Source organism: Aedes albopictus, chromosome 2 (genome assembly GCF_035046485.1).
Source record: "Aedes albopictus strain Foshan chromosome 2, AalbF5, whole genome shotgun sequence".
Lineage (NCBI taxonomy): Eukaryota > Metazoa > Arthropoda > Insecta > Diptera > Culicidae > Aedes > Aedes albopictus.
In genome coordinates, this window is record NC_085137.1 from 327258682 (window position 1) to 327285409 (window position 26728).

The 26728-nt window shown below is 38.7% G+C and overlaps 1 protein-coding gene across 9 annotated transcripts in view; it reads right to left on the reverse strand.

Moving 5' to 3' along the window:
* The window catches only part of LOC109399478 (transient receptor potential cation channel trpm), a 537415-nt gene that overhangs the window by 247240 nt on the left and 263447 nt on the right, over window positions 1-26728 (reverse strand). For 4 of the 9 annotated variants that reach the window (XM_062852470.1, XM_062852468.1, XM_062852469.1 and 1 more), the window contains one exon: window positions 23463-23549. The exons of 4 other annotated variants lie outside the window; for them this stretch is intronic. In XM_062852470.1, coding sequence (XP_062708454.1) covers window positions 23463-23549 — 87 coding nt within the window. Of the gene's footprint in view, window positions 1-23462; window positions 23550-26728 lie in introns of those variants that run through there. One more of the 9 variants, XM_062852477.1, reaches the window with a different exon arrangement.

The following is a 26728-nucleotide window of genomic DNA, read 5'->3' on the forward strand; positions in this document are numbered from 1 at the left end:
AAGTTAAGCAGTTCGGCCGCCAAAGAGCTCTCCAACAAACCAACTAGAAAGAACAGCAAATTTCAAAAAGAAGGGATAATCTCAGATGAAGTCAGCAGCTACTTTTACAAGCCACCAATCAATTAAGCAATGGTATATGTAGCCAAACACTAGTGCAACTACAAGCTTAGTAGTCCTCAACCTACCGTATCAGGGTTACTCAAATTTTGCCCAGAAACCATAAAAGATCAAAGAAAATAAAAAATAGAAACGATTCTGGGGAATGTCCTATTCTGGGGAATGGCTTTCTGGGGAATGGGCCATTCTGGGGAACAGCTTTCTGGGAAATGTCCCATTCTGGGGAATGGGATTCTGGGGAATGGCATTCTGGGGAACGGCATTCTGGGGAATGGGATTCTGGGAAATGACCTACAACCGACAGTATCTTATATGCTGAATTTAAAAAGGTAATCCCTCTGTGATTGACACTATCAAGTCTGTGCCCTTGCTTATAGATTGGGCATATGTATATGAGTCTATCCAACCAGCTGGTAGGCAATTCTTCATCCTCCAAAATCTTTATAGTAATCTGGTCATGTGATTGATGTAGCAGCTCGCTTCCGTGCTTTAAAAGCTCAACCAGGAGCTCGTGTCCTTAACCTCATCCAGTGTTGGTGCTTCCACTGCTTGACCGTCATCCATTATGATAATCTTGGTCCTGGGTGCTCCTTCACTGGTAGCATTCAACAAATCTTCGAAGTGCTCCTTCCATTGTTTTGTCTGTCAGCAAATTTCCATCCCGGTCATTGCACATGACAGCACTGACGCAGTCTTGTGCCGCGCACCATTGACGGCTGCATGAAACCTCCGCATATCGTTCCAGTCTGTACTTTGCACTCCCTTCGTGCTCCCGTTTTTTTACTGCGGTGGATTCATTTCTTTTCTTCTGTTTCTACGGCCACTGGCATTCAAATTCTGGTGGCATTGTTTTCGATCGTCACTCATTAGTACTCTTCGCCGAACTAACCTCTTGCGCTGTTGTTGCCACTGTGTCATGAATAAACCACTATGAACTATTGATCCCTTGGTCTCTCCTATCCTCTCGTCCAGCTTCTGATGGTATTGTGTAGCAACCCCTTCGGCTGACAAGCGTTGGATATTGAAACGCATCGTTCTATTGTTACTTAAAATCATGACGCTGGATAATCACGCTAGGATTACCGCGGCTACAAGATAATGATCCGAATCAATGTTCGGCTTCTTGAGGACCTCATATATATGACGTGGCCGAAAAATGTCGCCCGTCGACCAGCACGTGGTATATCTGGGAGCAAATGGCACCACTCGGGAGTCGCCAGGTGTGTTTTCAATTATTATTATGTACGAAGTAGGTACTGCTGATTGCCATCCCTGTAGCAGCAGCGAATGTCACAAAGCGCAGACCATTATCGTTGATAACGGATTGAAGGCTTTCCGTTCCAATGACAGGTCGGAAGAAAGTTTCTCTAAAACGGAAGTGGTGCAAAATGCGGCAAGATGCACTTGCATGAATAGTACAGGCACCAACCAACAACCATGCGCCTCCATGCGTTTTTCAATCTCCTTGGAAACACATAATTGAAAACAACATTTTTAGAAAACCTTACGAGCAACCAAGAAAAAGCGGAAGTTGACCATTTATGCTATGTAATCAGAAGGATATCCGTTGGTATACTTGGCAGGCTTCTAGAACAATTCTTTATGTAAACATAACTTGGCGATGTTTACCTACACAGCTAAAAACAATCTTGCAGTATCCCACAATTTTCGCTGCACATCAGTCGCGTTGTGAAAGTGATGTATGTACAAATTCCAGTCTTTGCACGTCAAGCCTAGAACCAGATCGATAGACAGAGCACATGAGAGCATGATTTTACATTGATTAAAAGCCATGGATCTTACCCATCGGCTATTTCACCGAGTTAAGGGGTGAACAAGGGGGTGGATATATGCGTATCTGGGTAAATGGGTCTGTTGAAATTTTTCGCAAGCAATCAGTCCTTACGCGATAAATGTAATAATTGCTACCACGTGACGAAAATTGATACATCTATGGAAATTAAAAAAAAAATACTGTGAATAGTAGATCCCAGTCCCCAACAGGGTATTTGGATTACATGACACCGAAAAGAAACGAAAAATAAAAGTAATCCTTTCGCATACAATTGAAACTAGTGCATCATCAATCAAGAAGTAATCAAGAACTTTCCTGTAATATATCACTTCTGTGTGATGACGATACGAGGTATTCATTGTGTTGGAGGTATTCAATCATCATATTAATCAAACACCAATGACATAGTAGCATCACAATTACAAAGTCAAAGACATCCTCAGCTTAACGAACAGCTACATATTCGATTTAATTGCCCATCGGCAGTCAGTCGCTTTTCTAATCCAATCCAATTGAGGCAATCTACTACGTTGCTTGAGCACAGGCTTTGATCTGCGGTCGGCCTGTACGCCTAGTCGTCGTGAAACAAATGGATGCTAGTTGTCACAACTGTCAAATTGTCCAACAATTATCGCCCAGATGTTTTCCACGACAGTATCGACAATATTAAGCTATTGTGGATTTACCGGCTACTTGTATTCTACCGGTCGCTTCAGTATGGGCTCCAAAGTAGCCGTTTTATAAAAAGAGTAACTTAAAAATGTTTTTAAACATTTTTATTGTATGCGCTATTCCTCGTTGTCACTAGCTATTCAGCGACATTCATTTTTTGACAATCAAGTTGATTTTTATATGAAAACGGCTACTTTGTAACGGCTACTCAAGTAACCGGTAGAATACAATTAGCCGGTAAATCCACAATATAAATGTCTATAACCATAGCGTTTCTTTGCTCGGTTGCCACAAACACACATCTGAAACATCTGGCACAAACCGAGGATGTCGTTCTCGTCGCCGACAACAGCAGCGGTGCGGTGGTAGACAATTACAGTCCAAATCAAGTGTAGTACATGTGTAGGCATCGTTGTTCGCTTTTCATCGAGCCAGAAAAAGGATAAACAAGCACACGAGCTCAAGGTTTAGCTTCGTCGTCGTCGAGGTTATGTGATCTGGCGGCAGGATAATGGATAACATTTTCCGGTGAACTTTTGGGTTCTTCGTTGTTGTAGGTATACTTGATGTCGCCGCCTGTGGCAGTTTCAAATTCTGGGTAGCGATGATTGTATTGAGTGAGGAGCCATGTTATTAAATAACTTTCGCTGTGTTGATTCTTGGAATCGACATACTTTTTTTTGGTTATGGTGTACACCGCCAAAGACCGACGGAAAAACTGTTTAAAGTCGCTCAGATTAATCGACCAAGCAAGTTTTGGTTGTAACCTTCAAAATATAGACATCCTTCCTGATACGAGTAGAAACGGAAAACGTGTGGGTATTCAGCTCGATCTTGTAGAGTGTAACTGGTTTCACTGCTCTTACTGTGCAGGATATTTTCGTGATGAAAATTTGCTTAACTCCCTTTGGCAGAGAGTAGCTTTGTGCCTACCATACAATGGTAGAGCACGATCTGTGAAGTACTAGATTCTAGATTTATAGTGATGAGCTGAATGCTGCTTGAGTAATACTTTGAGCCACTGTGCCCCTGTATTCTTCATTTCTTAAACGAAGAATTTACCATCTCATTATACAAAAGTCCAGCTCATAACTACAAAATTTAATCAAGTACTCCATTGATCGCACCCTATTGGTAAAGAGAAGTCTCAGTTAATAACTATGAAAGTGCTCATAGAATAGTTAGAGCCGAGCAATTGTGTTTAGTGGTAACGGCTAGAAGAATCCTATTGTTCGTAAAACTACTGGCAACCATGCGTCCTTACAGTCTTTTTGGTAAGCTGATCTTTGATGGACACGCTCATGTACAAGTGATACCCATAGCTACGGATCCGATAACTCATTATCCATCAACGGGATATCGAACGGTATCCTGCGTGGAAGAACAACTGTATCGTGTGAAACTTTTGCTTGGTTGAAGCTTCCTATGGGAAGGTAGAAAGTGAAATTTTCCTCGCATCCATTCTATATAAGGTTGGATGTGCTTCTCATTATTGTGTATATAAAACATTGCAAAACTTTGTGGCAATTTTCATCGACTAATGAACGCAAGTAAACCACATCCGGGATTCTCACTATCATTATCAGCATCAGTCCATATGTAAATGAGAATACTCCTGGGTTAATACGCACATGTTTTGGGATGCTGATATGCTGTCATGATGCAGAGAGGCATACCATGTATTTAAATTACGCGAAGCTATGGTACATTGTGCCATTATCTGTATCCACGCGGGAAATGGGATGCCATCGAATGTGGACGATACCCAAGAGTAAACGCGCATTTGACTTTTGACAACCAATAAATCCTTCATTTCTCACACTTTGTGCTGGTGTTGCTATTTTTGAAGAATGTTCGCATATTGTAACTGTGTGGTTTTTTTCTCCCCTGTTGGGGAAATTAAGCCACTGCGTCCAATAAGCTGAACCTTTGTGGCATAGCTGTGTGGTTACTAGAAGATTAATTATCTTCTTTACAGCATATAGTTGGCACGGTTTAGGCTCAGTAATATATTCTTTGTTTTTTTTTTTATCGGGGCTGTCAGGCATTATTTCTATGTATGATCATATTGTGGTATTGGGTCAATCTAACACTGATTTGTTATTGCGGAACAACAAGTGTGCAAGACTTCATCTATCTACGCTAGAAACATATGGATCCGAAGTGATCGGTAGCGAACCAACTCACTTCCATGATAGTGGCTGGTCACTCTTGGATTTGTTGATAAGCCTGATGATGTAATGTAATACGCGTATGAGGCAACATATAGAAACTACTATATAGGACACTGCACTGTTTTGATTTTGTATGGGATTCTGACGTTTCTTGGCCTTGCTGTTTACAAAATTTCTGTAAGAGTGAAAGAGAAGGAGAGGATTTCATGCAGTGCCCTATTATGTATAAAGCCTGTATCCGCAATAATCGGGACACAGAAATATGGCTGTAACTCTGCAGTAGATACATTAAGATTGCTCAAATTTTGCCTGATAATATCTCAAGATGTGTTCATTTCACCTACAAAATTTTATGTGAATCGGTGAAGTACCTTTTGTTATAGCAATGAAACAGTAGAACGCGAGCAATTGAATTTTGTACAGCCCCTGGTTTAGCTTGTCAGCGCTGTAACTTTTGAGCTTGATAAAGAAAATGATTGGAATTTTGAACACAAACCTCTCAATCTACTTTACTTGCATAGGCAAAATTTCAAAAAAATCAATGCACTATCAACAATTTTATAGTCGAAACATACATTGGGACTAACCGAGATATTAGCCCCTCAGACAACAATTAGTGAGTACCCCTTATTGTTTTGATTGTATTGTTGAAAGTACTACACTTATAATCATCAAATTTTGCAGGCATAACATAAACATAATCAACTACCTTCTGTGAAAGTTTCATGAAAATTGGCAGAGACATTCAAAAGTTATGAATGGGCAAACATCGCACAGAAAAAACATGAAACATTTTCACTAACACTCTCCCCTATCAACACCAGTAACTTTCAATCCAGTTGATAAAAGTTGAAGAAATTTAGCAAGAAAGTGTCTCTATAAGTATCATAACTGCTCACGAAGTTTCATAATTATCCTCACAGAACTTTGAATTGTAGCGGAAAAGAACCATCTAGTATGCGAATGAAAATTGGTGTTGATTGTACAAAATCTTAAAAACCACGTCTGTTTGTTTCTCATCCACAGTTAAAAGTAATGCATCGATTTTTATGAAATTTTGCACAAATAATAAACATACACCGTGTCCAATAAGTTCTCATACAAAATCAAATTGAATTCATTTCACATAGGTAATGAGGATTTTCAAAGTAAATTTATTTATTGAAAGGCCAACTAATACTGACCACATACAGCAGATGATTTGGAATTAACTGTCCTTTATTCTTATCTGCTAATCGCTTATGTGTTGTAAGTCTATTTCAGCTGGCACGCACGCCATTTCACTGATATTCTGTCTCATTTTAACGAGCAATGATTTTAAGATGAAACAAATTAGGTTGCTGCCCTCACCATTGCTAGTAGCAACTATGAACAGTTTACTATTACTTTAGAAATTTTGGTAGAACTTGTTACTTCAGACTCTAGTTTAATTTAAAAAATACTTCACTTTTGCAAAAGAAAATAAAAAATGAATAACTCTTTTAAAGAAAAACTAGAAAGGACGAGCAAATTCCTTTTAATTCTACTACTGTGCTTATCTTCGGACAGATAGGCCTATTTCGTCTGTGTCGACACTGAAGAAGTCTGTAAGTCACAGACGAAATAGGCCTATCTGTCCGAAGATAAGCACAGTAGTAGAATTAAAAGGAATTTGCTCGTCCTTTCTAGTTTTTCTTTAAAAGAGTTATTCATTTTTTATTTTCTTTTGCAAAAGTGAAGTATTAGTGAAGTATTTTTTAAATTAAACTAGAGTCTGAAAAAACTATGAACAGAAAAGAAAAAATATGACATTCTATATTGGTAAAGTACGAAGCCGTTTAATCTTGTACAAAATAAAACGTAAATTAATCAAAAATGTCCATTTACCTGTTTTAATGAGATTTGTTGTGTTAAAGAAGCATGACTGCATCCTATCTTGTTGATTTACATCATTATCACTCCGAGAACATGCTTGTATCTCTATTATAAACAATTTAGTCATAAGTTTATGTTTTATGATGTGAAACTGTGATATAAAGGGTATTTTCAAAGAATCAAGCCTAAGTTGACCTTACTTGCCAATTTCTCGCCATATCATCACTAAAATAGCTTTATATGGCTCTTGTCTATCCATGTGATATAGTACCAGGGATAGAAACTCAAAGCTAAACCTTTGAGACTTAATTTAGCTACCTTAGAATGGAAAACTTTTCGAACATTTTCCTAGCGTGCCGGAGCAAGCGGATTTCAGTACATGGTAGTATGTTGCTAAGATTATAAAATAAAGTAGAAAAAGACGTTATTCTAAACCGTTTGCTCAATTTGATCAGTATTATGTAGCAATTCAATATATGCGTTCATTAGGAAAATATGAATTATAGATGTGAAATAAAATTTCATTTTCTGAATTTGTATTTTGTATGGAAACTTATTGGACACGGTGTACATCAAAAAGTTCTCAGTTAATTTTTTGCCAATTTTTATTGATTCAGTACAGAGTTACTGCCGTACTTTTGTGTCCCGATTATTGCGGATATAGGCTTTAAGGACAAACGTCATGAAATCCCGCTTCAACGGTGCATCAGAACTTCAAACGCACAAATCTCTCGAAGCAAGTTTCAAACAACAGTGCATTTTATTATTCTGTTCTTGCTCACTTGTAATAAGCTTAAAATAAGAAGCTCAGGTGCGCTGGTTTTGTTTACGAAGAGATTTGTGCCTTCGAAATCGTGAGTAGGTATCAAAGTCGGCCATTGTGGCGGCCATTTTGGGATTCTAACAAGTCTGTCCTTAATATGTGTAGTATTCATCTTCAAATCGTTCTGCTGACAGAGAGTTTGAAATTATTTTTGGAAGAAGATCGATTGTGTCGTAATCGCTTGTTTTCGAATAAGATGAATTTGGGAGCGTGAGATTACTGATGGGAGGGTTTCGAACTACTTGGGCACCCGTGTCAATTCTCGGCACCTCACTGCAAAACAAATCAAAATATCACTTGCTGCATATCTTCCAAACGCACTTTCGTGGATAATGAACTCCCGCAATATTTCCGCAACGAGATCCACAGTTAATAAGCTACACGTTCGCTTTGAAGCCGTACAAGTGCTCAAAACAACTTTTACACGCAGACGGGTGCACTCCATCAGCACAGACATGGGTGCCAATTTGATTTCCCATTTGATTTTGCTGGAAGTTCGGCACTGGTGCCGAGAATTGGTGCTAGACAAGGTGCAGTAAACTTGTTCAAAATCTACTTTCTGGCAGAAAATCTTCACAACAATCACTGTTTTATGTTCACGAAATTGGGAAGAAGTGGACGAAGACGGTCGTTTCGTTGTGAATTTAGGTATTGAGCAATTTTGTTTACAATAGTGCCGGGAATGGGGTCAAAAACCCTACTCGTACCCTATAGAACAAAAAATAAAAAAAGGATAAAAACACATTTTGGATAATTTTTTTCATACTCGTGTCATCCTATGAAAGTTTTTGTTCTACTGTTTTGCCTTTCTCGTACACCAAAGTGTACTGAAAGGCTATATATTCACTCAAAAAACAAATTTTCGATAGAAGGCTCGGAGGATCAAGTCACATATACCAATCAACTCAGTTCGACGAATTGAGATGATGTCTGTATGTGTGTATGTGTACAAAAAGGTCACTCATTTTTAAGGCACTTTCCATTGGCCGATTTTTTCGGATTATAGCTCGAATCGAACCGGAATTTTACCACATTGTTTGCTATTAAAAATGATTCGGATCGGTCAAGGCATTTCGAAGTTATGGCCATTTGAGTGATCCGGACCAGCACCGGTAGAACTGGCCACATATGAAACTGAACCAAGTCCCATTATGCGACACATCAAACTGCGGCGATTTTTGTAACCTTCAGCATGGTTGACAAATTTTGTGCGGATATCAACACAGGAGACCGAAAATTTTACGATCTAGTCCAAAATTCAAGATGGCGGTCTTAAATCCAAAATGGCTGCTCCAAATTCAAGATGGCGGCTGTATAATGGAGTTTTAAGCCCTAAACCTTGCAATATGGGTATGTTTTGTATGGGGAAGATGTTTGGAGTCCAATAATGGCGACCAGAATATCCAAGATGACGGTATAAAATCCAAGATGGCGCCTCCACTTTCAAGATGGCGGCTGTTTAATGGAGTTTTAGGCCCTAAAACCATGCAATAAGGGTGTATTTTGTATGGGGAAGATGTCCGGAGTCCAAAAATGGCGACCTGAACATTCAAGGTGGCGTTCCAAAATTCAAAATGGCGGCTTCAAATTCAAGATGGAGGCTGTTTAAAGGAGTTTTAAGCCTTAAAACCATGCAATATGGGTACATTTGGTATGAGGAAGATGTCTGGAGTCCAAAAATGGCGACCAGAATATCCAATATGGCGGTCTAAAATCCAAGATGGTGGCTCCAACTCCAAGATTTGTTTAGTGGATTTTTTGGCTCTAAAACCATGCAATAAGGGTATATTTTGTATGGGATAGATGTCCGGAGTCCAAAAATGGTGACCTGAATATCCAAGATGGCGGTTTAAAATCCAAGATGGCGACTCCAAATTCAAGATGGCGGTTGTAAAGTGGAGTTTTTGGCTCTAAAATCATGCAATAGGGTTATAATTTGTATGGGGAAGGTGTCCGGAGTCCAAAAATGACAACCTGAATATCCAAGATAGCGGTCTATAATCCAAGATGGCAGCTCCAATTTCAAGATGGCAGCTGTATAACGGAGTTTTAGGCCCTAAACCATGCAATAAGGGTATATTTGGTATGATGAAGATGTCTGAAGTCCAAAAATGGCGACCTGAATATCCAAGATGGCGGTCTCAAATCCAAGATGGCGGCTCCAAATTCAAGACGGCGGCTGTTTAAAGCAGTTTTAGACCCTAAATGCATGTAATATGGGTATATTTGGTATAGGGAAGATGACTGGAGTCCAAAAATGGCGACCGCAATATGCAAAATGGTGGCCCAAACACAAAGGTGGCGGCGTCAAATTCAAGACGGCGGCTGTTTAATGACGTTTTGAGCTCTAAATCCATGCTATATGGGTTTATTTGATATAGGGACGAATTCTGGACTAGAAAAAATGGTGACTAGGGTATCCAAGATGGCGATTAAAAATCCAAGATGGCGGCTCAAAATTCAAGATGGTGGCTGTTCATTGGAGTTCTGGGCTCTAAAACCATGCAATATGGATATATCTGGTATGGGGAAGAAGTGTGGAGTCCAAAAATAAAGACCAGAATATTGAAGATGGTGGGCTTAAATCCAAAATGGCGGCTCAAAATTCAAGATAGCGGTTTTTTGTTAAGGTGAAATGGGAGAGCGTCCAGGTGCATTTTTGACTCGCATTTTTGAGAGCATCCACAAAACGCCCGAAAACGGAAATGCTACTCAATGTTTACCACGAGTGAGCAAGGCTTTTTGCTTTTTCAGCTCTGTTGTTTAGATAACGAGATCCATGCTTTCGGTATTTGCAAGGCAGCCATTGTGACGGCCATCTTTGGATTCGCTCATATATGTTCTTAAGAGTTTGAGGCTCAAACATCAAAGCTACATAAATGATATGATTTCTGGTGGCATGTATTGAATTTTTGTTTAACGTATGAAAGTGCGGTATTCATCAACATGTCACTTCATTCCTCGTCGTTCGCTTGAAGCAGCCGGTTGTGTTACCGTGTCTGAGTCGCAGGCATTGGCTTCGTAGCCGGTGGAGTTTTTTTTCCCAAGTGGTTATATCGTGTGTTGTCCCACTGTGGACGAAGTACAAGTGCCTAAGGCGACCCGTGAAAGACGCAGGAAGTAGACACGTGTTTACACGTGTACTATTCATCTGTAGTCCATCCGGTAATTAATTACCGATCGTTACTACCATCGCCGTTATCAACATCATCACCATTGTCGTCGCGGCGGCAGGCCGTTCAATTCAACTCGCTGGGTGCAGGCGCACCCAGAACGGACGACAAAACAGCAGCTTTCACCGGCGTGCGAGCAAATCAATTACCTACCAGGCGGCAGTAACAGACATCTGCACGGGCTTTGTTTTGAGTGCAAAGCAAATCAAGGTCACCGCGCCCTGCTGACTGCTGTGGTAAATATTTCGTTGTTTTCTCTCTCTTGTCGCCGGCATCCCCAAGTAGAGTAGCCCTCCTTTTTTTTCTTGTTTTTCCAGTCTAATTTTTTTTTTGACTGCATTTTTTTTTTCGCTATTTATCTTAGACGTAGATTTAAGAATTGAATTCCCATTAGACTGCGTCTTTAATTCACCTTATTATTATTATTAAAAAAACAACAAAAATAGTTAAGTTTTTTACTCTCTGTGTGGCTTCCCACAATGGAGCCAAATGATACCGGTGGGGGTTCGCCGGAATATGTTATCTCATCGGACGATGAGCCAGCCTCAGTTCAGGCAGCTGAGTCAATAGTACATTCCCAGAATACTCAAGCCATGGATACGGGAGAAACTGAAAATGCTGCAATTTCAATCGCTCCAGTGGTTCCCCAACTGATTGCATGTACCGTCCCTCCCGAAAATGCTTTGACTACCTCCCCGATAAACGAAACATGGCAAACGGTGAATACGATGAACACCGATTCTGAACTGCATGATTTTTCAACTCAACCCCCTGTATTCCCCTCTACTTCCGGTTCCTCCTCTAATACGGCGAACCCCCGCCCGAAAGCTTACCCGCCCGGATCTAAGGGTCCCTTTCTGGTTTTCTTTCGGCCCAAAGCTAATGGAAAACGTTTAAACAAACTCCAAATCGGAAAAGATCTGGCAAAATCGTTTCGAGGTATTCTCGAAATAGACTCACCCAGTCGCGATAAGTTGCGTGTTATCGTGACTGATCGCGAAGAAGCAAATAGAATTGCTGCCTATGAGCTTTTTTCGAGGGAATGGAAAGTATACGTTCCCAGCATCGAGGTAGAGTGTTACGGAGTGGTCACCGAAGATGATGTAACATGTGCTGATATCAAGTCTGGAGCTGGTGGGTTTAAAAATCGTGCCGTCCCACTAGTTCCAGTGCTTGATGTCCAGCAATTGAATAAAAACTACTCAGATGGAACTAAAAAACCATCTAATTCCTTTCGGGTGACTTTTTCCGGATCGGCTCTTCCAAGCGTCCTCGTAGTTGGGCTTCTTCGACTACCTGTGCGTCTCTATGAGCCAAGGGTCATGCACTGTGATAAATGCCAGCAGTTAGGCCACACCGCACTTTACTGCAGCAACAAGCCACGCTGTAGTAAATGCGGCGAACAACATGCCGAGGGTCCCTGCAACACGGGACCAAGGTGTATAACTTGTGGTGAAACACCGCCACACGAGCTAAGTGCATGCCCGAAGTACAAAGAGCGGGAGAAACGTACAATAAACTCCCTAAAACAGCGGTCGAGGCGGTCTTATGCAGAAATGCTGAAAAAGATTACCCCGGCCGTAGTTCCATCGGCCCAGCCTATTGCTAGTAACAACATCTTCGCATCCCTGCCGGAAGATGATCAAGGCTCTGACTCTGAGGGTGGAGAAGAGTACACGATTATTGAGACAGGCACGAAAAGGAAGCGTGCTGTTGCAAAACGGCACGTGCAACAGCAGGCTTCAAAAATCGCTCCTGTTGTTCAAAAAGCTCCTCCCGTCCCTCTGACAAAATTAAGAAGTGGCGGAAATACGAAAAAGGTTACACCTCCGGGTTTTAAATTCTCACCCGAGGATTTCCCGTCACTTCCGGGAACATCTAAAACCCCAGATGTCCCAGTTTCTCGTTCAGAAAGCAAACAAACTCGACAAAATGAACGTCGACAGCATCCAACCGACGCTTCCGGAAAAATTTCTCTTTCTGGGATAGTGGATATCATCTTCGAAACGTTGGATGTCTCGCCCGTTATAAGAAATTTGATCAACATGGTCCTTTCTTTTGTGAATCCTCTTCTGAAGCAGCTGGCTTCAAAATGGCCAATCCTTGAATCTGTCATATCTTTCGATGGCTAATTTGTCCAGTGAGGTCGGAGATATGATAGAAGTTCTACAGTGGAATTGTAGAAGCCTAGTCAGAAATATGGATGCGTTCAAATTTTTAGTCCACAATACACGCTGTGACATATTTGCTCTTAGTGAAACATGGCTAACTTCCGATAAAGATATCTCTTTCCACGATTTTAATATTATTCGTCGTGATCGAGGGGATGGGTATGGAGGGGTGATCTTGGGGATCAATAAGCTCCATTCCTTTTATAGAATTGATTTCCCCGCGATGAACGGCACTGAAATAGTTGCATGTCATATTACTATACGGGGTAAAAGCTTAAGCATAGCCAGTGTATATATACCGCCCAGCACAAGAGTATCTCGAAGAGATCTTGCGGACATATGCAGTACTATGCCAGCGCCATGGTTGATCCTAGGAGATTTTAATGCTCACGGAACAGCCTGGGGGTCTCCGAAGGACGACAATCGCGCAACTTTGATATACGACCTCTGTGACTATTTCAACTTGACTTGAACTCCGGGGAAGCAACGCGAATTAAACCTCCAGATCCTCCAAGCATGTTAGACCTCTCAATATGTTCGAATTCACTATCATTGGATTGCACGTGGAATGTAATTCAGGATCCCCATGGTAGTGATCATTTGCCGATCAAAATTTCGATTACCAATGATACGCGTCAGGCTCACCAGATCGACATCGCATATGACCTCACAAAGCATATTGATTGGGGAAAATATGCTGAGTTGATCTCCAAAGGCGAGCAGTCGGTTGATATTCTCCTCCCACAGGAGGAATACCAGTTCATGTCCGAGTTGATCGTAAACAGTGCTCTTCAAGCGCAGCGTAGACCGGTTCCGGGAACTTCGGTACGACGACGACCTCCCACATTGTGGTGGGATGACGAATGTACCGCAGTTTATCGCGAAAGATCCGCCGCGTTCAAATTATATCGAAAGCGTGGAACACGGGAGAACTACGAGCGGTATTCTTCTCTCGTCTCCAAATTCAAGGGCCTCGTGAAGGCGAAGAAACGTGGTTACTGGAGAAATTTCGTGAACGGGTTATCGCGGGAGACGTCAATGCGAACTCTCTGGACGGTCGGAAGAAGAATGCGCAACGCGGTGTCGGTTAATGAGGACAGAGAAAGCTCTCCTCGATGGATTTTCGACTTCGCGAAGAAAGTCTGTCCGGATTCGGTCCAAGTACAAGCGAATATTCGTCGTCATCCACCCGAAAGGGATTCTATGGATTCAGCCTTTTCGATGTTGGAATTCTCACTCGCGCTTCTATCATGTAACAACTCTGCCCCTGGAATGGATGGTATAAAATTCAACTTGCTCAAAAACCTCCCAGACGTCGCAAAGAGGCGCTTGTTGAACTTATTCAATCTATTCCTGGAGAGCAACACTGTTCCGGATGATTGGAGACGAGTGAGAGTTATTGCCATCCAAAAGCCCGGGAAGCCCGCGTCGGATCACAACTCGTACCGTCCTATTGCGATGTTGTCGTGCTTACGGAAGCTGCTAGAGAAGATGATTCTCCATCGGCTCGACACATGGGTTGAATCGAACGGCCTTCTTTCAGATACTCAATTCGGTTTCCGCAGAGGCAAGGGAACGAGCGATTGTCTGGCGCTGCTTTCTACAGAAATTCAACTGGCAAATGGGCTCAGTATTTTTGGATATTAAGGGGGCTTTTGATGCAGTTTGCGTTGATGTCCTTTCAGACAAACTCCACGAGTGTGGGCTTTCTCCGATTTTAAACAACTACTTGTACAACTTGTTGTCTGAGAAGCACATGTTTTTCTCTCATGGAACCTCGGCAACTTCACGAATTAGTTACATGGGTCTCCCCCAGGGCTCATGCTTAAGCCCCCTTCTTTACAACTTTTACGTTAGAGACATCGACGAATGTCTCGTGGAAAATTGCTCGCTACGACAGCTTGCGGACGACGCCGTGGTTTCTATCACCGGACCAGAGGCGGAAGATCTGCAAGGACCATTGCAAGATACTCTGGACAATTTGTCTGCTTGGGCTGTAAAGCTGGGTATCGAATTCTCTCCGGAGAAAACTGAGTTAGTTGTCTTTTCTAGGAAGCGAGATCCAGCCGATCTAGAGCTTCAATTTTTGGGTAAGACGAATTTCGCGCCAACTCGACCAGTGGTTGGCAACACCCTCTCAGAATCGAATGAAACTTGGTGGGCATAAAGACTAGGTTTTTATAAGCAACTTTGCATACTTAAATTTTCGAAAATTTTCAAGAGTAACATTTGAAGAGGGCCTAACTTTTTTTCGAAGAATTTTTTAAAATCGATGTAACTCAAAAATGACAAGACCTATAGAAAAGTGTTGTATGGGGGACTTTTAGAGAATTGTCCAAGCTTTCATGAAAAAATATTTTAAAAATTCTAAATACATTTTTACACGCTAAAAAATATATTTTTAAAATTAAAAGTCAATTTACAGAAAATGCCCACTTTTTTATGTTTTGAAATTTTTTTTCCAAGAAAGTCAATATTGTTGCCTAACTTTCCTCCATACATCACAAGATGGGCACTTTTAAGGAAAAAAAGTTTTTCTAACAAAAACTTTTTCATGTTATTTTTTTTAGCGTGTTGCGCATTAACTCGTACAGGATGTATCAAGAATCCTTATACCCATTTAATAACACTCAATGGGCATTACAACTTTGTTTGATTGGGTGCCTTCTTTTTCTTGGCGTTACATCCCAACTGGAATAGAACCTGTTTCTCAGCTTGTTTTGATATCTGAATGCTTAAAACAGCATTCTGTTTGCTGAAATTGTATTCTGTGTGCCTAGAACCAGGGAACTAACATCATTATTAGAAGCGAATGATAAAGAATCGGTTTTATTTCAACAATGGCTAACCACTGATCGATGCAATTTGGAAACTATTACTTAGACTATAGACGAGTTTGTTCCGTATTTTGTAGAAAAAGTTGATAAGCTTATAACTCATGATTTCATTTATAAAGAACAATCCTCATTTTTGCGGGATAAAAAAGAATCTCTTGATTGATTGATTTGTCTTTATTAGAGAGTCTTTCAGCCCTTGGCTGGTTCGTCTCTGAAAAGAATCTCTTAAACAGGGTGAAGTATTAACAATTTGTGACTTTTCAGAAAATTATTCATTTATCATTCAAAATTCAGCTCAAGGTTACCATTGGAATAATTCTCAAGCTACCATTCACCCCTTTGAAGTGTACTACAGAAAAGAAAATAAGTTGGAAAACTTGAGCTTTATAATAATATCTGAAGTACTTACACACGATACAACAGTAGTTCAGTTATTTATATCAAAACTGCTGGATTTCATTAAACAATCGATTGATTTCTCAAAAATTACCTTCATGTCAGATGGAGCAGCAGATCATTATAAGAACAAAAAAAAATTTGCCAGTTTGTGCAGTTTTCGGTCCAATTATGGATTGAAAGCAGAGTGGCACTTCTTCGCAACTTCACATGGGAAAGGTCCATGTGACGCTGTTGGAGGTACTCTCAAGCGAATGGCAAAACGAGCAAGTCTTGCTCGAGATTATGGAAACACAATCACAACTCCTCGAGAACTGTATGACTGGGCAGTTAAACAGTCAGATATACATATAACAAAATTGAATTTCTGCTTTATTTCAAATGAACAATATGCAAAAATGACGGATGAACTTGAAGAACTATACACATACAGTCACGTAAAAACAATACCTGGTACACAAAAATTTCATTCATTCTGAAAATCAAATTGAAGCGAAGAAGTTTTCAAATTCAAAAGATAATCCAAAAAAGTTTACTTTGTTTCAGATAGACTAAAGATCTAATATTCAAAAAACGTTACAATAGAATGTATAAAAGAAGGATGTATATATTGTAGAAAAGAAAATAATTAAATACACATATACATATGTACATATTTCATCAATACACAAGCGTTTTCATTGATATAAAACCCTAAAAGCAAATTTGTCTTGATCCCTTTCCAATATCAAGCACGTTTTCAATGTCAAGCACGTTAAGATATTAAAAAAGTAGTTGAGCCCATTAAGTTTTAATGGATTGTCATTAGGATTCTGGATACATTACTGTACGAGTTAATGCACAACACGCAAAAAAAAATGAAAAAGTTTTTTTTTTAGATTTTTTTTTTCTTAAAAGTGCCCATCTTGTGATGTATGGAGGAAAGTTAGGCAACTATATTGTCTTTCTTGGGAAAAAAATTCAAAACATGAAAAAGTGGGCTATTTCTGTAAATTGACTTTTAATTTTGAAAAGATATTTTTTAGCGTGTAAAACATTTTTATATATTTTTTAAATATGTTTTCTTGAAAGCTTGGACAATTCCCTAAAAGTCCCCCATACATCACTTTTTTGTACAACTTATCATATTCGAGTTATATTTTTTTGTGAAAAAAACGGCAAATGCGCAACACGCTAAAAAAAACTAACTTGAAAAAGTTTTTGTTAGAAAAACTTTTTTTCCTTAAAAGTGCCCATCTTGTGATGTATGGAGGAAAGTTAGGCAACAATATTGACTTTCTTGGAAAAAAAAATTCAAAACATAAAAAAGTGGGCATTTTCTGTAAATTGACTTTTAATTTTAAAAATATATTTTTTAACGTGTAAAAATGTATTTAGAATTTTTAAAATATTTTTTCATGAAAGCTTGGACAATTTTCTAAATGTCCCCCATACATCACTTTTTTGTACATCTTATCATATTCGAGTTATTTTTTTGTGAAAAAAAACGGTTAAAAAACTTTGACTCTTTTTAAATGTTAGTCTAGGTTAATTTTGAAAAAACAAAATATGCAAAGTTGCTTGAAAAGGTAAAGTCTTGAAACCTACAAAATTTCATAACATTCTGAGGGGGTGCTGCCAACCCCGAAGACGAGTTGGTGCGAAATTCGTCGTAAGGAACTCTCTCAAGCTCTTTCACATATGTATCTAGGGGTCTGGTTCGACTCTAAAGGCACCTGGGGAAAGCACATTAATTATCTGTATCAGAAGTGCCAACAACGAATCAACTTCATGCGTACACTCACCGGAACATGGTGGGAAGCTCACCCAGAAGATCTGATAAAGCTTTATCGGACAACGATACTGCCCGTTCTCAAATACGGGAGCTTTTGCTTTCAGTCCGTTGCGAAAACACACATCCTGAAGCTAGAGCGTTTCCTGTATCGTTGTCTTCGGATCGCGTTAGGTTGCATGAACTCGACGCACACAATGAGTTCGGAGGCACTAGCAACAGTATTTCTTTTATCAGATCGTATCGTGGTTCCTCATCCGCCGTGAGGTGCTAAATCCATTGGTAATAGAAAACTTTGAAAAGCTGATCGAAAGAATTCATTAAACAAAGTTTATGACAGTGTAGGGTAAGTGTACCAATTATGGCACTACCTAAGGAAAGCTATTTATACAAAAATAACGAGAAGACCAACGAATGTCATCAATAAGTTAAAAGACAGCTTAGTTTCCATACTTTACAGGAAAAATATAGAAACGGATCCAAAACTACTTTTAGTATTAATTACAGCGTGTACCAATGATAGGAACCCTGTACCAGTTATGGTTATATTTTTTAACTTCGGTTCCTTTTCGCACTATTTGCATGCATTCCTTATGGGGTTAGCCATAACTGGTACACTATGGCGAAAAAGGGTGCAAGAAGCCGAAATTTTAAGGAAAATGATTTATTTCTACCATGATTTGAGGAAAATGTGGAGTTTAAATGAGAGCGACTATCTTTTGTGAACGTAATCTGTTGTCCACAATTTTTTTCTTGTTGATTTACATCGTTAAAGGGTGAAAATTAACTATGGCGAATAATTGGTACTATAGCCATAATTGGTACACTTACCCTACTACTTGTAAATGACTCTGGTGGTTAACCCTTCTTCGAATATTCTCAACCGTAATTGCTTCCAAGTCTTCTCCAATCCCAGATCCGCTCCACTGGCACATTCCAAAAATTTTTTGCAGCAAGTGTGGTCATGTCAGTTGCGACAGAAGGTTTTTCACTGACGGACGGGTAAAAAACAAATGATTCCACTGGATTCGGTGTATTTAATGAGCTTCATAGTGCCGCCCATAAACTTCAAAGTCCTTGCTCAGTAGAGTAAGGCGGGGCAAAAGATCGCAGTGCATCTTTCTCTGCGCACGAGTTAAGAACCCAAGAAAACTTGTATGGGTTCGAAACACTATCAGGTCAGATACACAGAGCCGTAGCATGCAGGTGGGCAAGTTGGCCCCCGCCAAGGGCGCCATTCTCAGAGGGGCGCCAAAAAGGACAAAGGCTAGAACAAAATAGAATGATGCTAATGTTTTCTTCTCTGTTATCAAGATTTTGCTATTTTCAGTATAACAGATTGATATTATGTTTTACCGTACCTATTTACAAAACAAAACAGATTTCTTTAGTTTACTTTGAGCATTAACCATGATTTTACATGGGAATTTATCTACTACATATTTTGTTTTCAGAAACTATTTTAGATTTTTTAACGAGCAATGCCAAAACAATAAGCTTTTAAAATTCTAGTGAAAGTTTCTAAAAATTTCTGAACATCTTACTGGGAAATGCTTGGGGAAATATGTTGAGGTTACTTTTGAGGATTTTCATCGTTTTCATTGAAATATTTCTTGATTTTATTTTTTTTAAATCAGGAAGTTGTGTATTCAGAAATTAATCAAAGGATTCCTACTGATATTTCCTTATTTTTCTAAAGATTTTTTTAGATTATCTTCCATAGTTTTGCCAAGGAGTTTCGCCAGATATTCTTTCACAAAATCTTCAGTGATAAATTTGTATTTTTTTTTTCAAGGATACATTGAGAAATTCCTAAGCAGATTCCTTCAAAAAATCTCTCCATGCTTCTATTTCCCAATTGTTTTTTTTTTAATTCCTCCAAAGAAATCTTTTGAAAACCTTCCATGGTTTTCAGAAATGTCTCAGGGATCATAAAACCTTTTTTGACACGAATGCACCCTCGGGTATAAAGTGTCGTTAATAAACCAAAAAAAAACACCTTCTAAAGGTTGTTTTTTTAATAGTCATGAGATTCCTTAAGGAACTTTTGCAGGGATTTCTTCAAAAATTCTTCCAAGCATTCTGTTACAAATTCTTCCAGTGGTTCTCCACAAATTCTTTCAGTTATTTCTTCACGGACTACTCTAGAAATTCCTGCAAGAATTTCTACATGAATTCCATTGAAAATTCTAGCTGGAATGTCTTCCGAATTTTCATATGGACCGGATTCCTTCACAGATTTCTGCAACTTCATTCAGTAATTCCAGCAGAAACTCTTGCAGAGATTCCATCAAAAACTCGTTTATTTATATGTCCATGGTTTGTCTAATGAAAAATGAAAATTTTCTTACAGATCTACTGGGAAAAATTTTGATTAAACTTCAGAAGAAACAGAAGAAACCTTTGATAAAGTTATTGGAAAATTCTGGTAAAAACAGGTAAAACCAATTGAACTAATTACCAGAACTTAATAAACTAGATCGGTTGAGAGTTTGAGGTTTTCTGAAAACTCCTTAGACTCTGAAGTGTTTTTTCGAAACAAAATTCAGAAAAGAAAAAAATACTGTATGCATCATTTATGTAAGTAATCTTACATTTTCTAAATGCACTGCTGTTCTTAGTGAGATTCTTGAAATGCAAAATGTGTTCGTTCTTTGTACTCGTATAAGAAAAGTAAATTTTGGGAAATTTTGAATGACTTCCTTTGAAATTCCTACAGACAAGCACGTATTAAATAATATAAAAAACGGGGGATTTCCAAGTTCCAAGTTCCAAAATCCTAATTTTAAGAAAACTTTGAAAAAAAATAAATATCTACAAACTTTTGTCCTATTGTCATGGAGCGCCAATCTGGGTGCTTGCCAACGGCGACATGGGACCACGCTATGGCTCTGCAGATACACGTCAAAAAATAGTAGTTCGAGAGGTGCACTCGAATAAACAATAATCGTTAGTGCTTTTTGAAAGAAGGAACATTGTTAAAGCCTCGACAGTGGGGCAAAAGTTTGTACTATATTGCTGAATCTACACGGAAAATTCAAACTACCTAATATTTGGGTCGATTTTACTCAAAATTGAGTATATCGAATAAACTCGTTACCCAAAATTAGGTTGTTTTCCCTCTCTGGCTCACCGATGTTGTCAAAAACAAACAGAGTTGCATCTACCCAAAGGGGGTCCATGACTCCAATTAGCCAATTTTGGGTAAATGTCGGTTTACTCATAATTGAATAAAATGAGGGGGGTCTTAGGTTGAATTTACTTACTTTTGAGTGTATTTTTTAGTTGGGGGTAAAGGCAATCTACCTAGCGTGAGTTTAATCGATTTACACAAATTTTGGCTTATTGGGCCGAACTATGGAATTGCATCAAAAGAACTCAATTTTGGGTAGTTTGGCGGTTCCGTGTAGAGCATCAATATATGTAGTTACAGAATATTTGAAGCAATGACGATTACGTATAGAAACTACTATATTATGTTTAATATGTGTAGCATTTATCCTCAAATCGTTGTGACAGAAAGTTATTTTTGGACGAAGATCGATTATATGGCAATATGTAATTGTGTTCGCCTATTGGTTCCCTTATTAACCTTTCAGGACGCACGCCATCCAGCAACCGAAACTGCACCGCGCTCGCGTCGTATACAACGGGCGAGGTTTTTTGGAGGTGTTGTACTTATTACAACAGCGTGCGCGCTGAAGGGTTAAGCAAGTGGGTCCCATTTTTATCCTACTAAAAACAAAGGATTGAAGCGCTGTTTGTTTTGTTTCTTATTTTTGTATTTTTTACAAGAAATCAATCAATCAATTAATTAGAACGGAATCAATCGGTGTCGTAATCGCTTGTTTTCTAATAGGACGAATTTGAGAGCGTGAGATTACTGATGGTAGGGTTTCGAACTACTTGGGCACCCGCGTCAATTCCCAGCACCTCACAGCAAAACAAATCAAACTATCACTTGCCGCATACCTTCCAAACGCACTTCCGTGGATTATCATCTCCCGCAACGAGATCCACAGTCAATAAGCTACACGTTCGCTCTGAAGCCGTACAAGTGCTCAAAACAACGTTTACACGCAGACGGAAAAAAAATACTTCTCAAAACATTCTCTTTGTGTTGCTGCATATTAAAATTTATGATAATAGCGCTCTAAGAACCACTAGTAATGGTACTTGTTGAAATGTATATTGATATCAAAAATTGTGAAATAATTTGCCAATTACGAACATGGAAAAAACGAAAAAGTGCGTTTAAACGAATTTTCCTCTATAAATGTGATAGCTGTTCCCTCATAAAAATAAAAGAATTGAATTACTCGTGCAGATAGTATATTGCGTAAGTGTCTATCAAAATATATAACAATAAAACACAGATGACCTTAGGGTAAAGTTTGCCGTTCAAAAATCAAGTGCGTTTAAACGAATTTGTACCACTGTAGTACTGCTAATTTGGTGCGGTAAAGAAGTCCTTTTCTTGGCAGATTTGCGTGAGGTAAAACAGCCTATTGAGATGAAAAATTGCAAAAAATAACGGCACCAACATTTCAAAAGAGCGTAACTGCTTTTGCAACCAATGCCTTCTCACAGAGCTGTGGGTCGTATTTCATTCATTTCACGCAATTCACATCCATTAATCGAAAGAGGAGGATTTTATCTTTCTATTTGTGCTAGTGGATTGCTCGAAAGGGATGGGATACGCTCCACAGCTTTGTGAGAAGGCATTGGTTGTAAATGCAGTTACGCCCTTTTGAAATGTTGGTGCCGAATAAGATCTCATATCATATTGTTCACCAAGACAGACACACTATGCGGGCTGCTGTCTCCAGCAGCGACATAGTCGAACTAATATTATGTTCCATTCCCTTTAAAGAGGTGGCTGCCCCGTTATAGACCCTGACAAACCTTTAGTTGTGATTTGTGAAATTGTACATTTCGAGAACGTCAAGTAAGAGCCAAACCTCATTCATTGGTGGTCTGAACAACTTTGATTGTTCTGGTCAATCACGGATACCAATTATACGGTCATCTATGTGGAGCTGAAAAAACTTTACTCGCAATATACACCATTTTGATCCATCTATTTAGTACGTGTGCTCCAACGATCGCAAATCACAAATCTTCTACATTCCTTTCGTGAATCCATAAAAATAAAATCCAGCAAAGTTTAATGTGAAGAGTTGAGTTGAGTTACACCCTTCCCATTCTACGTCAATGAACGAACTGTGATAAAACTTTTCCCGTGATCCCTTACTCTAGATAATTAGCAATTTCTTTCAATCCAACGAGCACATCTCCTTTTACTTTTTCCCTAAAGGGAACCGGCACGAGTGCGATAACAAACCCATCAAACTTTAGTATATGGAGGAGCAATGAAACGCAAGGTATAATAAACTTTTTTTTCTTTCATTCGGTTCAGATTCATTGGCTGGGTGAAAAACTAAGCAACGAATGACTTCACTTTAAAAATAAGTAAATGCGTAAAAAATGATCTCATCCTTTGAGTAAACAATTTTCGAGCAATCCTAAGCAATGGCGAAGGCGAAAGTTAAACATGAAACCGAAATATGAAGGGCTTTTGATGTGAAGATGACTGAGTAAAGCGAACCCAAAAGCTAACAAACAGAACCAAAAAAAGTACAGCTAGAAATGTGAAAGCACAGAAAGACGAACACTTACCCTCGGTACAGTGATATTTATTAATCCCCAACAGATTTTCTTCAAACCCCAGCGTAGCCTGCCGCCTCCGCCGCTGCCGCTCGGTTTCTGTGAAGGATGACGACGATGACGACGAGGTAACGATCCGAGCGGGTCCCCATACAGCAGTGCAAAATGATTCAATTTGGGGTTTCATTTCGCACGTTTGACGGATGGTGGCAGTTTTGGGGTTTTTTATTGGGTTCAGAACGATGTTTAGATAGAGGTTTTCATAGTTTTTTGTTTGTTTTGTTTTATTTTGTAGATATATATTTTTTGTATGTTTTCATCGTACCGTAGTGACATCAACATATAAAAAAAAGTGATAGAAAATTTGAAATTGTTGCGGGTGAGAAAAGAAGATAGATTGTAATGAACGGCAAAAAGTGAAAACGAACGAACGAATGCAGGAAAAAGTTTTCTTTTTTAGCAACTTGTGGAACAGGAAAAAACAGTTTGTAGTTGAGGAAAAGACAGCCAGTTATCAACAACGGTAGCAAAATTGAAGCGAGGCGTAGTTGAAGGGATAAAAAGGGGGAAAGAAGTAAACAACAGCGACACATTGATTGGACAACAGTGGAAGCCAACAGTCTAACGAAATGGGAAAACTTTTCCGGAGAAGATTACTTGTTCAGTGATATTGGGTTTTTCCTGTGGTGTCAAGTTGGATCCGGACGAGATAATTTTAAAGAAGTTTATTGGTACTATTCATCATACTTATCGGATGTTTACTAGTGGTGGCGTAAATTTAAAAAAAAACTTCAACTTTTTCTTTTGAGGATATCTGCACAGTTAAAAAATGTTACATCATGTTGCAGGTTATAACAAAAGGACTCCGTCATATCGCACACATTTTTCCATCAGTTTTCAAATTTACAGCTATCTCTCAGTATGAAGCTGAAGCTTTCGTTTAACATTCCATACAAGAAATTGTTTAATGTAAAATTCAGTTAAATGGAATAGACATGTATATATGTCATGTAATTCAGCATTACTCTGTGTGTTTACATGACATATTACACAAATTTACATGATTTATCATGTAAACCATCATAACAGTTTACGTTTACGTGACTTAACTAAAGTTTAAATCACGTGTGAATCTCATTATTTTTATCTGTGTACGCAAAATACTGTAGGAAGTTTTAAGGATGTTTTTTTTTATGTGAAATTCAAGCAAAAACTTCTGAAACTTACACTTCCGATCAAAAGTTTGGGGTCACCCCCTCAAAAACATGTCATTTTTTTAAGCCCATATCTCCGCCAATTTGCATCCGATTTCAAATCCCTGGGTTTCATTCAAAAGATAATAAGTCAAAGAATCTTTGAACATGATTTAAAAGGAACTGTTTCAAAAAATTTTGTATGTAAACTTAACCCAAAGTTGCCAAATTTTCTAAAAAATGAATATAAACTTACGACAGTGTCGCTGGAAATAGGATCGACCAAATTTTTAGATGCGAGCGGTAATATAACCTATTTCCTATTAGCTTTCAACTGCTTTTTACAGAACTTAGCTAAAAAATCTAGAAAAAAAGTTATTAAGTAAATTAACCCTTGATGTCATCGACCAAAAGTTTGGGGTCACCCCTCAAAAAGGTGTATCGGCCAAAAGTTTGGGGTCACTATCGTAAAACATGGGCAATTGATTTGTAGATATCTTTGTCATCTTTCATCCAATTTTAATTCTTTTTGGCTTATTTGAAACATAATGAATGGTACTTACTGCATAGACATTAAACCACACATATTTGTTGAAATTTACATACTAAAACTTAACGTAAAGTTGCCTCATTTGTACTTTACATAACATTTTTATATACGAAAATCGTTAAATACGAAAATTTAGTTATTTATCTTTGAAATGAGCCAAAAAAAATAAAATTGAACTATAGATGACGAAGATATCATCAAATCACTTTTCCATGTTTTACGATAGTGACCCCAAACTTTTGGCCGATACATCATATTGAGGGGTGACCCCAAACTTTTGGTCGATGACATCAAGGATTAATTCACCTAATAACTTTTTTTCTAGATTTTTTAGCTAAGTTCTGTAAAAAGCAGTTGAAAGCTAATAGAAAATGGGTCATATTACCGCTCTCATCATAAAATTTGGTCGACCCAACTTCCAGCGACACTGCCGTAAGTTTATATTCATTTTTTAGAAAATTTGGCAACTTTGGGTTAAGTTTACATACAAAATTTTTTGAAACAGTTCCTTTTAAATCATGTTCAAAGATTCTTTGACTTATTATCTTTTTGGCTGATACATCATATTGAGGGTTGACCCCAAACTTTTGGTCGATGACATGAAGAGTTAGTTCACTTAATAACTTTTTTCCTAGATTTTTTAGCCAAGTTCGGTAAAAAGCTAATAGAAAATAGGTTATATTACCGCTCCCATCTTAAAATTTGACCTACCCAATTTCCAGCGACACTGCCGTAAGTTTATGATCATTTTTTTTTAATTTGGCAACTTTGGGTTAAGTTTATATACATTTTTTTTTTGAAAATGTTTATGATAAATCATGTTCAAAGTTTCTTTGACTTATTATCTTTTGAATGAAACCTAGGGTTTTGAAATCGGACGCAAATTGGCGGAGATATGGGCCTAAAAAATGACATGTTTTTGAGAGGTTGACCCCAAACTTTTGATCGGGAGTGTATGTTACATGTTATTAACTTCAACTTCAAATAATGGCAGCATACGTGCACACTGTGCGTATAGTAAACCCCCAGACAAGCAGACGTAGCTGCACTTTCATCGATGTGTATCCGTTTGGGAGTTTATATCAGATTAAAACAAAAGAATTGTGAATTTACCCTGTTTTTCTTTTATTGAAAAAATCTTCATCGTCAGATTCCGAATCAGAATCAGTCTCATGTTCCATACATACTCTACAATATTCTTTTTGTTGCTCAGCAACGAAATCGTCATCCAGCGTCGAACTGTCCTCAACGTTCCGCGAAGGTTCGTTCTTTATTAAGTCGATGATTGCTCTGCCAACCAACAATCTTTGATTTCCAAGATAGTCACATTAGCATATTTTTCTCGACTTGAAGCAACTCTCGGTCCCATTCACAGATATCCGCTATGTACCCGTCGTTCTCTTCCAGCAATTCGTCGTCCATGTGATATTCCGCCCACTCCAAAACTTTTTCTAGGCTGCTGACTTTCAAGTTCGGTACCGGAATCACAACTTCGAGCTTTGTGGTCCTAAAAGGACCCTCCACCATCGAAATCA